This window comes from Pogoniulus pusillus, chromosome 13 (assembly GCF_015220805.1).
Source record: "Pogoniulus pusillus isolate bPogPus1 chromosome 13, bPogPus1.pri, whole genome shotgun sequence".
Classification (NCBI taxonomy): Eukaryota; Metazoa; Chordata; class Aves; order Piciformes; family Lybiidae; genus Pogoniulus; species Pogoniulus pusillus.
This window is the reverse complement of record NC_087276.1, coordinates 16,969,388-16,982,899: the sequence shown is the minus strand read 5'-3', so window position 1 is coordinate 16,982,899 and position 13,512 is coordinate 16,969,388. Positions and strand designations below refer to the sequence as shown.

At 56.5% G+C, this 13,512-nt stretch overlaps 1 protein-coding gene across 2 annotated transcripts; it reads right to left on the bottom strand.

Moving 5' to 3' along the window:
* Window positions 1-799: 799 nt before the first annotated feature.
* On the bottom strand, window positions 800-12,922 carry DNAAF8 (dynein axonemal assembly factor 8). 2 transcript variants are annotated; one of them, XM_064153192.1, is made up of 9 exons: window positions 12,142-12,922; window positions 10,621-10,734; window positions 9,282-9,405; window positions 8,911-9,203; window positions 8,196-8,274; window positions 7,677-7,812; window positions 6,688-6,831; window positions 3,533-3,898; window positions 800-1,551 (listed from the first exon to the last, which is right to left on the bottom strand). In XM_064153192.1, exons 1-9 carry the CDS (start codon window positions 12,286-12,288, stop codon window positions 1,398-1,400), a joined length of 1,557 nt encoding a protein of 518 aa, XP_064009262.1. In that variant the 5' UTR covers window positions 12,289-12,922; the 3' UTR covers window positions 800-1,397. The 2 variants fall into 2 exon arrangements, with proteins under 2 accessions (XP_064009262.1, XP_064009263.1); XM_064153193.1 differs by lacking the exon at window positions 10,621-10,734.
* Between the last annotated feature and the right edge of the window lie 590 nt (window positions 12,923-13,512).

The window sequence follows — 13,512 nt, the reverse complement described above, 5'->3', positions numbered from 1 at the left end:
AGAGTGCAGCACAGAGACACCCACACCACATTCCTAAGGCCCTCATTTGATTGGCTTCAGCGCAGCAAAGATGGGGAAGGACCAAGGCAGAGAACATTCAGCAGCACTCGGTGCAGTGGCAGGAATGAGCCAGCACAGCTCAACGCTTGTTGATACACAGCACCTGCACTTCGGTGGCACCTCCCAGCAGACTGGTAAAGGAGCAGACTATTTAGTGCAGTGGCCTTGCCAGAGCAGGCTGGCACCAATCCAGCTCTGAGCTGGTTAGTCCTTTACTTCTCTGGAGAGAAGGAGGCTGAGGGGAGACCTTCTGGCTCTCTACAGCCCCTGGAAGGGGGCTGGAGCCAGCTGGGGGTTGGTCTCTTCTCCCTGCTAAAAATCGACAGGATGAGAGGAGATGGCCTCAGGTTGCACCAGGGGAGGTTTAGGTTGGAGATTAGGAAAAAAATTCTTCACTGGAGGAGTGGTTAAGCCCCAGAAAAGGCTGCTCAGGGCAGGGGTGGAGAGTCTGTCCCTGGAAGTGTTGCAAAAAGTGTAGCTGTGGTGCTGAGGGCTGTGGTTCAGTGGTGACCTGGCAGTGCTGGTTAACAGCTGGACTTAAGCTCAGAGACCTTTTCCAGCCCTTGAGATTCTCTGGTTCTCATCAGTGATTTCCCCAGTGCTAGAAACCCAAACTCTCCATCTGCAGAAACCCAGCAGTCCAGCTCTCAGTTTAGGGCTGCAAGTCCTTCAACACTGGTCCTGGCAGAAGAGCTTTGTTATTACTCTGAGCCCAAAGAAAAGACACTTCCCTGGCACCTTCTGGAGCTTCTCATCTACTTTTATTTTCTCTGCTGGCCTCCTGTCCACTGAAACCAGTGCAAGGATGAACTAGGACTAGAAATCAACTCAAGATTAAAACCAGCCCTGGCTCCTGAGCCATGTTTTAGGCTCTGAGAAAAAAAAAACCAACAACTCAGGATAACTTTGTACTCCTAGGATCAGGACATGAGGCAAAAGCAAATCCTGTCACTAACTCCACAGTCCTCCAAAGCTGCCCAGTAAAACTGCCAGGTAAAGCTGCTGGGGGCAGACAACCAGACAGGACTCAGCACAGGCTCTGCTTCATAGGCCACAGTGAAAAATCTTTCATGAAGAGGTCATCAAAACTGCCCTGTGCAAGTCTGGCTCCCACGAAGGTGCCGAGGCTGAGCCCCTCTTGTTCCGCAAGCCAGGGCCAGAGCACAGCACCCCCAACCTGCCAGCACCCCCTGGGGAGCACTGCCCACACAGGGGTGCTCAAAACACTCTTGTTGGTGTGAGGGGAGAGCTGCAGGACTGCTCCACACCACCCCACATCACTTTGTGCTCTGGAATCACCTGCACTTGGCTAGGAAGGCCCCGGGGAAGGGCCAGACCTAGCCAGAGCTACTGCCCGGGTGGAACACCTCAGGGCTGTCCTCTGCAATGGGCTGCTGACTGCTGAGGCTGCTTCTGGAGTCTGTCTCCTGTGTCTCTCTCTCTCTCCTCTGTTCTTCCTTTTGGGACAGCTCTCTCTTACTGTCTTCTGGCCTGAAAAATACACAGATTCTGCTTCACTTCAGCTGTGCCCTTGGGAGAACAGCAGCCCCCTCCTAGGATAAAGAACAGCAGCCCCCTCCTAGGAGAAAGAACAGCAGTCCCCTCCTGGAAGCAGAGCAGCAGCCCCCTCCTGGGAGCAGAGCAGCAGCCCCCTCCTGGGAGCAGAGCAGCAGCCCCCTCCTGGGAGCAGAGCAGCAGCCCCCTCCTGGGAGCAGAGCAGCAGCCCCCTCCTGGGAGAAAGAACAGCAGCCCCCTCCTGGGAGAAAGAACAGCAGCCCCCTCCTGGGAGAAAGAACAGCAGCCCCCTCCCTCAGCTGCCTGCACTTTTGCTTTGCTGTTGGTGCCACATGCCCGGGGTGAGTCATGGCATGAAAGGCTGCAACAGCTTCAGAAAGCACTGCTGCTCCTTGTGGGGGGCACAAGGACTTGTCAGGGGATTACATCACCCTGCTGCAAGAAAACGAAGCACAGGGGCAGCCTTCAGCCCCCTGGCAAATGGTGACAAGCTGCTTGGGGACCAGAACTCCATCAAGTAGGGGGCTGTGATGATTCACTGCCCAGCTCCACACCAAGACTCTCAGTCTAGCTCCTTCCTGGCCAGGTGCCCCTGCAGCAGGCCCTGCCACCTCCCTAGGCTTTGGTGTCTGCAGACAGATTCCCTCTGCCATCTCCATGGCAAATATGAAGTTCCATTTCATCCAGGCTCTTCAAGCCCCAGGTGCCTCAGCAGTAATTAGAAGAGCAAGAAGGACAACTGAAATCTTAATGGAGTGACAGGAAATAACCCAGCTGCTTGCCCAGCCACGTTCTGCCACCTCTGCTTCAGGTTAACAGGCAGACAAAGTGGAGCTGTATGGGACTGCTGGAAGCAAGGAGCTTTAATGTCAGCAATCCCATAGAGAAACAAACCCTGCAGCCAAGCCAAGCCTCTGCCATCCCAGCCAAGCACACAGCAGCTGAAGTGCCAGAGTGGCTGGGCTCTGACACTGAAGGAGCAACAGTCTCTAGAGCAGGCAGGCTCCCAAGTCCAATCAGAATGTTAAATTGCACTCTGAAAATAGCAGGCAGAAAATAACCTTTGAAGAGTCAGCCCAGTGGAGCCCTGCAAGGAGCTGGGCATGAGGCACCTGATTTCACTTTAAAATTAGACCTCATGAACAACACAGTACAGGGGGTCCAGGGAGGCAGGGGCCCAAGGAACTCTGCTCCTCCCTCAGCTGATCCCATTCCTATTCCTCTCTGCTTGTTCAATCTTTCCAGCCCATGCCTGTGGAATAACTCAGTTCCTCAGGGCTCTGCTTTGTCCTTCTGAGCTCTCACTCTCTCTTTCATGTCAAAGAGTCAGAATGGGTTTGTCTAGGGGCAAAACCAGGAGTTAAAAGGCCCAACATGATAACACCTTCCCATTGGCAAAAGGCTTAAGCTGGGAAACAGAAGGAACCATTTTGCCCATCTCCTGAGAACACAACAGAAAGTAAGCTTCAGAGACAGGATAACTGCAGTGAGAGTGAAGGAAAAGCTTCCCAACTGTAGGGATAATTGAGCAGTGAAGTGCACAGCCCAGGGAGCTGAGGGACCCTCAGCACTGAGGATTTCAAGACCAAGGTGCAGAAAGATCTGCCAGGAAGGGATGAGGTTTCACCTCCCTCTGCAGTGCTGCAGGAAGGCAGACCTTTCCAGACCTGTCCTCTAGTAAATCTCTCCTGTTCTTCAGAAAGAAGCCCAGCACCTCATGATTCTCCTCCTAGCCAGGACAGCCACTACAGCCAGTGGCCAGGGACCCTGTGTCACATTACCATAGCCTGTCTGACTCCAGCCCAGCTTCCTCAGCCAGGTCTGGCTGCCCCTAAACCTTCAAGCAGCAGCTGCCGTGCTTGGCTGCCCCTCCAGGTACCAAAAGCAGCCACCCCTTGGCCTCTTTGTTTCAGCCAAGCCACAACCAGCACCACTGACAGCTTTGCTGCTGGGATACCTCAGCAGGCCCGTGGGAGCCAGAGGAGGCTCTGGAGCAGCTCCTGAATTTGGAGCCATCTCAGCTGCTCTTTGGTTTCCGTTTCCCAGGTCAGCTCCACTGCCCCTGTGGCTGAACACAGGAGGAGTTCTTTCCTCTCTCTGCAACCTCAGTTTCCTGGGAATCACCTCAGCTGTCTCTTGCCTCGCTTCAGAACACTGGGTGTGACTTATTTTGGAGGAATCTTTCTTTGCCAGACATTCTGGATCCTGTTTCTTGCCTTCAGGCCTTCCAGCTGGGGAGGATGTCTGAGGAAAGAGCTCTGAGGCTTCTTTACGGGCTGCACGGAGCTGTTGCAGCAGGATGCCTTTCCCTGAGCAATTCCTCCTGCAAAGGAAACAAAGCCTGATTTAACCAAGAGGAAGATCCAAACTCTGAGGAGCTTCTCCTGTTAGTGGCAGCTCAGAAACAAGGACTGAGCTTCCACACAACTGATAGCTGTTGGTAACAGCAGCACAAACCACACACAGCACAGAGCTGACCTCACCAGCAGCTTCTGCAGCTCAGATGCCTACTGCAAGAGCCCTCAGCAAACATGGGGCATGGGGATCAGAGCCTGTGGACTGCTCTCTCCTTGGGATACAGGAGTTGGGATCACAGACTGATCTCAACTCTGGGCTGGAAGAGTTTTGGGCTGGAAGAGACCTTCAAGGTCATCCAGCTCCAACCCCCTGCCATGGGCAGGGACACCTCCCACCAGCCCAGGGTGCTCAAAGCCTCATCCAGTCTGGCCTTGAGCACCTCCAGGGAGGGTGTGGATCACAGAATGTGACTGTAGATCTATGCTCTGTGATTCTGTGATCCACACCCTCCCTGGACAACCTGTGCCAGTGTCGCCCTACCCTCACTGCCAAGAATTTTTTCCTCATCTCTGTCTCATCTCATCTCCTCTCCCCTCTCCCAGCTCAAAGCCATTATCCTTCATCCTGGCACTCCCAGCCCTTGTCCAAAGCCAGAGGAGCCCAAGCTTCAGCTTGGCCTTGTATGCTGCTGGCTTTGGGTCAGCTGCAAGAGACACTAAGTGTGCAGGCTTCATTCCTTGGTAACCATCTCTGCTTCCAGGCCATGAAAGGGCAGATAGCTGACACAGCACCACGAGTGCCCTGCCTGCCCTCTGCACTGCTGCCATGTCACCTCCCATGCAGCAAGCCTCTACACGTGAGCCACAGGAAGGTGTTTCAAGCTTGACATACCCCTCCAAACAAACAGCTAACAACCTGTGGGCATGAATCAAGCCCCGAGTTTAGCAACAGGAAAAGGCTGGCACTGTGCCTGAGGGAGAATCGACAGCTTAGGATTCTACCCCTCACACTCTCAACCCTTTCCTCTCTTCCTCTCCCTCTCACTTAAGGAGAGCTGAGAGCATCCCTGCCCACACAAGGCATTGAACATTTTCTCTCAATCAACATCTCCAATCTGTGTCATTAGCTCTAAAAATAAAGGTTTGGCTGAGTCAACTCCCTGCAACACTGTCAGGGCTGGGCTCTGAGTCATTTCAAACCCAGTCCTCACCTCACTGAGCTCTGGAGCAAGGGGCAGGTTTCCCAGGCACCCAGCTCTGCTCTGTTTGCCTTATGAGCTGGCTCCACTCAGCTGTCCAGGAGCAGGCTGCTACCCTGCCCCAAGAAGCAGCAGCTTCTGTATCTTTGCCATGCCACAACACAGAGTGATCTGCTGGGGCCACACTGGAGCACCTTCATAGAATGGTTTAGCTTGGAAGGGACCTCAAAGCTCATCCAGTTCCAACCTCCTGCCATAGGCAGGGACACCTCCCATGAGAACCTGGTCTTGAACACCTCCAGGGCAACCTGTGTCAATGTCTCACCACCCTCACTGGAAAGAGCTTCTCCCTAACATCCAGTTTACTTCCTTACAGGGCTGCTTGTAGCTGTGCAGCCCAGGACAGGAGACATTGCAGTCTGGATGCTCTCACTCTAACATTGATAGGGCAAACACTTAATTTTCATAACAAGTTCACACTGCATCATCTGAACTGGGGTTCTGGGACAGAAAGGACCTCGCATTCTCCTTGCTGCTTGGGCCTTAATTGTCATTGTCCCCTCTTCTTCACTGGAGCTGCGGCTTGCACTATGAAAGGAAGCAGAGCAATTAATTCTGGTCCAGCTGGGTGCTGGCTGCTCATCATTTCTGGCATGCAGACTTATGACCAGCACGAAAAAGTAAGAGAGAGACTTTCAGGGGAGGCCACAGAATGGGTTGGGTTGGAAGGCACCTCGGAAGGGCATCCAGTCCAGCCCCCCTGCAGTCAGCAGGGCACCGCCAGGTGTTCGGAGCCGCAGCAAAAAGAGTAACTGCAGCAACCACCCTGCAGTGTGTTAGCTGTTAACTGTTTCTCCACTGCAGGGCTGCTTCTGGAGACTGTTTTCTTCCAGGCCTTGCTGCAGCAAGCAGCCACCTCAGCCAACCCTCATCCCCTGGGGAAAGGGCAGTGTCTGCCAGGCTCTGCTGCAGGCTGAGGAGAATTCAGCTCCCCGTGACTGACTGTGAGAGGAGGCAGAAAGCAGCAGCCATAGCTGCCTGGCAGCACTGCAGTGAAGGAGTCTGTCCTCAACTTCCACTGCAACACAAGGGGGAACTTCTTTACTGTAGGGGTCACAGAGCACTGGAACAGGCTCCCCAGAGAGGCTGTGGAGTCTCCTTCTCTGGAGACTTTCAAGGCCTGTCTGGATGTGTTCCTGTGTGACCCGAGCTAGATTGTGTGGTCTTGCTCTGGCAGGAGGGTTGGACTCAATGATCTCTTTAGGTCCCTTCCAATCCCTAACATCCTGTGAGCTGTGGTCCTGTCCAGCCCCCCAGCCCAGCCAGCTGCAGCCACTGCTGCTCCCTGCAGCCAGACTTGCTGTTCTTTCCCTGCAGCGTCTGCACCTCCTGCCTGTGCTGCCCACACCCCCAGGCACTGCCTGGCTGAGAGGAGCTGCTCAGTCCTGAGAACACATCTGTGCTCAGACCAGAGCTGTGCCTCCTTATTGAGGTCACTGAGGGCTGCACAAGAGAACACTTGGAGCTACCTTTCCCAAGGATCAGATGCAGAGAGAAGGATTCCATGTCCCAGTTTGTGTTCCTTACTTCTCAGCAGCAGCAGAGCCAGGACTTACCTTTGCTGCCCATCAGGGAACATTGCTGAGTTCTGTACTTTGGCTTCTCTCACATCTATGCACACAGTTCCAGGCTCTGGCAGACCCTCAGAGCTCATCGTGGCTCTTCTTGGAGAACTTGAAGATGAGAGCATGGCAACAGCCCTAGGCAGAAAGAAGAGTGTTACAGCATGTATTTATCCAGACAAGGAGTCCTGCAGGGGGTGGACTGTGATCAGAACTGGATTGTGAAAGCAGCTTTGTGCCTGGCTGCTGTACAGATTTACCCCCTGCTGTCTGCCTGCTATCCACCACCTTTCCAAGCTAGACTCAAAGACTCAGCTTCCCCTGAGAACCCAGAGGCAGCAGCAGGAGGGACAGAGCTCTCCAAGTGACAACATCAGATCCTTCTGCAGAACAAAGGCAGGGGGTCATGGTACCAAAGAGCCCAGGATCAGTCAGCAGGAGCAGGCCCATCGCTGCCCTGAAGGATAAAACAGGATTGCCAAAGGAAGAAAAACGCAAATCAGCTCAGAGGCTCTCCCTGCCTGGCACCTTCCCTTCCACAGCCTTCTTCCACTGGTCCCCTCTGCACTGCTACACTGCTACTGTTCCCTCCAAAGAGCCTGGAAATACACCTCCTTCACACAGACCCCTCCAGGCCACACTGCCAGCCCCACTGATGCCCACACAACTTCATCCTGAGTACCTGAGTGAAACTGAGGCACCAGGAGCAGACAACCAAACCTGTGGCCCTGGCAATTTGCTCAGCCTGGCCTGCCTTTCCCACTCGTCCTATACAAAGGTGGTGGTTGCTGGAGGGTGCTGAGGTGGCAGGATCCTGACTTGCTGAATGGCTGAGTCTCAGGTTTCTCCTCTAGCAGGCCTGTAGCTTACTGCAGCTAAAACCTCAGCTTGCTGCAGAGGCTGCAGAGAAAAGGGCCCCAAGGTGCAGGCATCCCTGCTGGCAGCCACGGACACCGAAGTGCACGGGACAGAGCAGGACCTACTTGTTGTGCTGCTGCTCTGGAGAGGAGAGCTGGGCTGGTGGGCACCCACAGCCTGCAGGCTCTGCCCTGCACTGCCTGGCACACAGCTCTTCTGGCTTCTCCAGCAGCTGATCTTCAGATCTGCTTCTGCAGGCATCTACGGAAGACCAACAAAGAGAGTCAGCAATTGTGGTCTTCTGCCATGGGTCCCCCAGGGCCTCCTGTCCCCATTTCCCTTTGTCTCCAGCCTGTCAGAAGGGAAGGGTAAAGTGACTTTTGTCACCTGCCTCTAAGTCACTTCAAACCTTCATCCATCTTCTCTCTTGGCCCCTGATAGCTACAAAGCACTGGTTTCAAGCTATGAAAACAAGATGAGATCTTGAGGGAAGCTAATTGGAAATGTTTCACAGAGACATTTAAACCCCACTGTGATTTCAGCAGTCAAGATGATGCTGCAGGGAATGACTTCAGCACAGGGACCTGAGCTTTGTTTCTTGTTAGAGCCTTTCAGCAAAGTTGGTATCAATTTGGCAATGTTACCATGATCTGCTGAGGACAAAGCAGCTCTCTTCTGCTCCAATTCCTCGGGATTCTTGCCTTGATCCCATTTCTCCATGTGCTGCAAGAAGACAGATGAAGTGTGATGGAAAACTCACTCCCAGAAGACTGTTACAAAACAAAGACTCCTTTGACTCACATCCTTTGTAGCAATGCCATCAGATTCCTCTGGCACAGAGTCACAGAGTTCCAGCATGGTGGAGTGGGAAGGGACCTCTGGAGATCATCCAGCCCAACCCCCTGCTCAAGCAGGGCACCCACAGCAGCTTGCCCAGGAGCTCTCCACACAAGGACACTCCACAGCCTCTCTGGGCAGCCTACTCCAGGCCTCCAGCACCCTCACAACAAACAACTTTCTCCTCCTGCTCAGATGGCACCTCCTGGCTGCCACTTTGTGCCCATTGCCCTTTGTCCTGTCCCTGGGCACCACTGAGCAGAGCCTGGGCCCAGCCTCTTGCCCCCCACCCCTCATATTTATATACATCAGTAAGGTCTCCTCTCAGTCTTCTCTCCTCCAGACTAAGCAGCCCCAGGGCTTTCCTCCTCACACAGATGTTCCAGGCCCTTCCAGGAGCCAGCAAATCCCAAACTCCAGCCAACAAACACAACCAAGAGAGCAGAACTGGGCACTGCAGCTCGTTTTTGTGACCTCTGCCCCACAAGCAGCCCTCCAAGATCTCTTCCTTGGGCCACTCACCTGCAGTGACAAGTGGGTCAGCTCTTGGAGATGGCCATCTGAGGGAGACTCCTCCTCAGCATCTCTCTCTGCACTGCTGTCAATGCCACGTGAGGGAGGCTTCACACGGAGCTCTGGGTGGCCTGGTGATGGCTCCAGAAATACTTTGGAGAGGATCTTTGTCTTTACCAGCTTCCTCCTCTCTTCTGGAGTGCCCAACCCTTCTATAGACAGTGCTGTATTAAGCCAGGAGTTCCCTCTTTCCATGGCCTGTTTCCTGCTCAGGTCTTCCTCTTCAAGGTGATCCCTGGAATCTGCAAGAGACTCATCAAGACCAGCTCCCTTTTGGCTCAGAATCCCTTCAGAGTGGGCAGCAAGACTGGAAGTCTCACCTTGAGTCATTTCTGTCTCTTCCTTTGCAAAGACCTGGACACCTTCTGGTTGTTTCTGAAAGCCAAAACCTTCCAGATCACCTTTCCAGATCTCCCATGAGTGTCTCCCTGCTTCCTGGGTTAGCTACAGGTGGAGGAAATAGAGAGATGCAGAAAGCCACATCTCCTGAGCCTTCAGCGCTGGCACACAAAGCAGTGCCCGCCAGGTGGCAGCGGCACTGCAGACACTACCTGGGGCCAGCGCACATCGTAGGACAGGGGGAAAGGGACTCAGGCTGCACCAGGGCAGGGTTAGGTTTGGACATGCGAAGAAACTTCTTCCCTGAAAGGGTTCTCAGTCTGGCCCAGGCTGCCCAGGGAGGTGGCTGAATGCCCATCCCTGGAGGCGTTTCCCAGAGGCAGAGCTGTGGTGCTGAGGGCCATGGCTCAGCCCCAGCTTTGGTAGAGTTAGAGACTGGTTGGGCTGCAGGAGCCATAGCAAGGCTGAGATTCTATAGCACGTAGGTATCACAGACTGTGCCAGCTCGGAAGGCCCCCCTGAGGTCACCCAGGCCAACCCTCTGCAGTCAGCAGGGACAGCCCCAACCACAGCAGGCTGCTCCCGAACTGGGAAGGGTAGCTGACAGCACACCAGGCTGTGCTGCCATCCAGCATGGCCTGCCCAGGCTGGAGAGTTGGGCAGAGAGAAAGCAAGGGCAAGTGTAGGGTCCTGCACCCAGGGAGCAGCAACCCCTTGCACCAGGACAGGTGAGGGAGGCCCTGTTGGGAAGCAGCTCTGGGGAGTGGACAAGAAGATCTCTCTTATGAAGAAAGGCTAAGGGACTTGAGGCTGTTGAGCCTGCAGAAGAGCAGTCCTAGAGGGGATCTAAGCAATGCTCAGCAAGAGCTAAAGTAGCTGTGGGAGGCAAGAGACTGTTGTCAGTGGTGCCTAGGGACAGGCCAAGGGGCAATGGACACCAACTAGAACATCTAAAGTTCCATCTGAACATGAAGAGGAACTTCTTTATGTTGATGGTGGTGGAGCACTGTAACAGGCTGCCCAGAGAGATTTTGGAGTCTCTGGAGCCATTCAGAGCCCACCTGGATGCCATTCTGGGCAACCTGTTCTGGGTGAACCTGCCTTGGTGGGCTGGGTTGGACCACAGAGTCTCCAGAGGTCCCTTCCAAGCCCTGTGATGCTGTGATGAAAAGAAGGAAGGATCTAGTCTCTAGTGGGAGAGAGGACAGGGGACTCTGCTCTTCTGTCACACAGCTCAGTGTCAGCTAGCAGCAGCTAACCCTGCAGACAGCCAGAGCAGTGAGGGTGCAGTATCCTGGCCTGCACACAACACTCCACAACCTGCATGCCTGAGTCTTCCTGGGAGAACTCCTGCAGCAGCTCTGACAGGTCAGGAATGAAGCTGGGCTGCTCCCGCTGGTAGATGTAAAGCTCCTCATCATCCTCAGAGTCTGGCTGCAGAGAGAGACTCCATCAGAGCAGGCACTGCTCACCCACATCCCAGCTGAGTACTAACTCTGTGCTGTCACCACCTGTCCCAAGTCCAGAGCCAGGACTTTCCTCTGCAGCTGCCCCTTCACTGACAGCCCAACCCCCAGCAGCCAAAGCTGCCTGACAGGGGGGCTAAAGCTGCCCAAGCTGCAAAGCCCTGCAGAAGGCTGGAGCTGGCTGCCACCCTCTGAGCAAAGGGCAGCAAAGACTCCCAGGGGACTCTTTGCCCTGCCCCAGTCACCACCACAGAGTAGCCAGAGCAGGACTGGTCTCAAAGGGAAGGGAAGCTGGGAGGGGAAGCACATAACGGGGAGCTGTGGGGGGCAAGAGGCTGGGGCCAGGCTCTTGTAAGTGGTGCCCAGGGACAGGACAAGGGGCAAGGGGCACAAAGTGGCATCCAGGAGGTTGCATCTGAGCAGGAGGAGAAAGTTGTTTGTTGTGAGGGTGCTGGAGGCCTGGAGCAGGCTGCCCAGAGAGGCTGTGGAGTGTCCTTGTGTGGAGAGCTTCCAAGGGCAGCTGGGCACTGTGCTGCTGGGCAAGCTGCTGTGGGTGCCCTGCTTGGGCAGGGCTGGATGATCTCCAGAGGTCCTTTCCCACCCCACTCTGCTGGGACTCTAGAATTCTGTGACTAGACAGGGAGGCTCTTTTATTACCTGCACTGACTGTCCCTTCCTTTCCTGTGAACAGGGATGTTCAGCAGCCAAGGGGCAGCCTGTCCTGTCCCAGACACAAAGACCCAGCAAGTTAAAATCTAGCAGAGTGAAGGAGGCTGCCCCACAGCAGCCTACCCTGGGGTTTGTACGAGGAGTTTGGTGGCACTGCACTGCTCTGCAGGTAGCACAGGAAGGCTATGTGATTGATGGAGAATTACAGGCAGGGACAAAACTAGAATCCAGGACTGAAATATCTGCCAAGTACTCGTTCCAGTGGCTCACAGAACCTTCTAGAAAACCACTCTCCTGTGACCTCCACACCCAGAGAGAAGTACTAATGGCAGGTCCATTGCTGTGAAGAACAGCAGAATCCTGGTAAGCATAAGATCTCTTCTCTTCCTTTTGAACCAGCACCGTGCTCCTTCTGTGCTGGAGCTGTGGCTGAGCAAGGGGCAGTGCAGGCTGGCTCTGCAAGAAGCTCACTGCCCTCCTCTTGCCAGCCCAGAAGTGCTGCTGTCCGGGAGAAACCAGCCCAGGGGACACAGCCAGAGGAGAGTCCAACTCCCCTTTGCCAGTCAGGCGTGGGCCAGCAGCCGGGGCTGAGTGTGCAGTGTTAGGAGCGCAGAGGGGAGAGCACAGCAGCACCCAGCAGCGCCTGGGAGCTGCCCTCCTCTTGCTCTTGAGTCAAGCGAGAAAGAAAGGCAACTGCAGCGCTTACCGCGGAGCTGCCGGGGCTGAGGGAGGGCAGCTGGTCCCGCACTGCAGCCAGGATGGCTGCCCACCGACAGGGGCTGCTCCTCCGCAGAGACGCAGCGGGAGCCTCGCATGGATGCTCCGTGTCCTCACTTAGCCCTCCGGAGGCCATCTGAGAAGCTTCCCTTCACTCAGGTGAAAGCTGAAGCACACTGCAGGGAAGAACAGAAGGGACAACATCAGTACGAAACCAAAGCCGAGCCTGTGCACTCGGAGCCGGCAGAACCCTCAGCACTTCCAGCGGCTGCACTGCCAGCAGGGAACGATTAACTCTGCAGTTCTGGAGTCCTTCCTTCCCACCTCCCTTCTGAGCCCGGCGGGCTGAGAGCTTTCTGCCCTGCTCAGCAGAGCCAGCCATGGCTGAGGCCTCGCGAGGGGATCACCTTTGTGGCCTCTCTGTACTCGTTCCAACAGATCTCTGCTCCTCTTTCAACGAGGACACCGGACCTGGACGCGGGTTACGAGGTGGGGAGGGAGAAGCCGAGAAGCAGCTCTTCGGCTGGAGGACGTCTCCACGGGCACACAGCCCGCAGCGGCCCAGGGATGCGCTATCCCCTGCCGCCTGCACTCGCCGCCCGCTCCGGGCTGCTCCCCCGTCCCGCCACGCCACGCCGGGCGCCAGCCCTAACGGAACCCGCGGCGCTTCCTACCGGCCGGAAAGCACTACCGGGGTCGCGCATGCGCCCCGGAGCCAGCGCCTCCGTCGCCATGGCAACGGCGCCAGCGGCTGCCCACGCTCCCTCCCCACTGTCCCGTCCTCCCCTCCGCCGCTCCCAGCGCCTCCAGACCTCAACCCTGGCCTGGGGTCCTAGCAGTGGGACAACGGCAACCGCCGTGACTTAGGGCAGAAAATCAGGAGCGGCTGCTCAGCCGCAACACAGCGGTTCCACGACTGTCGCGACAGCGCCCCGCCGCCCGCCTCCGCCGCCGCGCCGCCCGCCTCCTTCGCTACTCTCTGTCTCTCTCCCCCACCCCTCCCCGTACCTCCACCGCCCGCCCGGCTCCTCCCCGCCCGCCCGGCTCCTCCCCGCCCGCTCGGCTCCTCCCCTCCCGCCCGGCTCCTCCCCTCCCGCCCGGCTCCTCCCCGCCCGCCCGGCTCCTCCCCGCCCTCCCGGCTCCTCCCCTCCCGCCCGGCTCCTCCCCGCCCTCCCGGCTCCTCCCCTCCCGCCCGGCTCCTCCCCGCCCGCCCGGCTCCTCCCCGCCCGCCCGGCTCCTCCCCTCCCGCCCGGCTCCTCCCCGCCCGCCCGGCTCCTCCCCGCCCGCCCGGCTCCTCCCCGCCCGCCCGGCTCCTCCCCTCCCGCCCGGCTCCTCCCCGCCCGCCCGGCTCCTCCCCTCC

Bases quoted from the DNA above. Each gene is read 5' to 3' on its own strand.
- DNAAF8 (XM_064153192.1), bottom strand. From the start codon at position 12,288: ATGGCCTCCGGAGGGCTAAGTGAGGACACGGAGCATCCATGCGAGGCT. The intron at 7,813-8,195 runs GTAACATTGCCA...GGTCTTCCGTAG, and splicing joins TTTGTCCTCAGCAGATCATG to ATGCCTGCAGAAGCAGATCT. The intron at 1,552-3,532 runs GTATCCCAGCAG...TGTATTTTTCAG, and splicing joins GCTCCCACGGGCCTGCTGAG to GCCAGAAGACAGTAAGAGAG.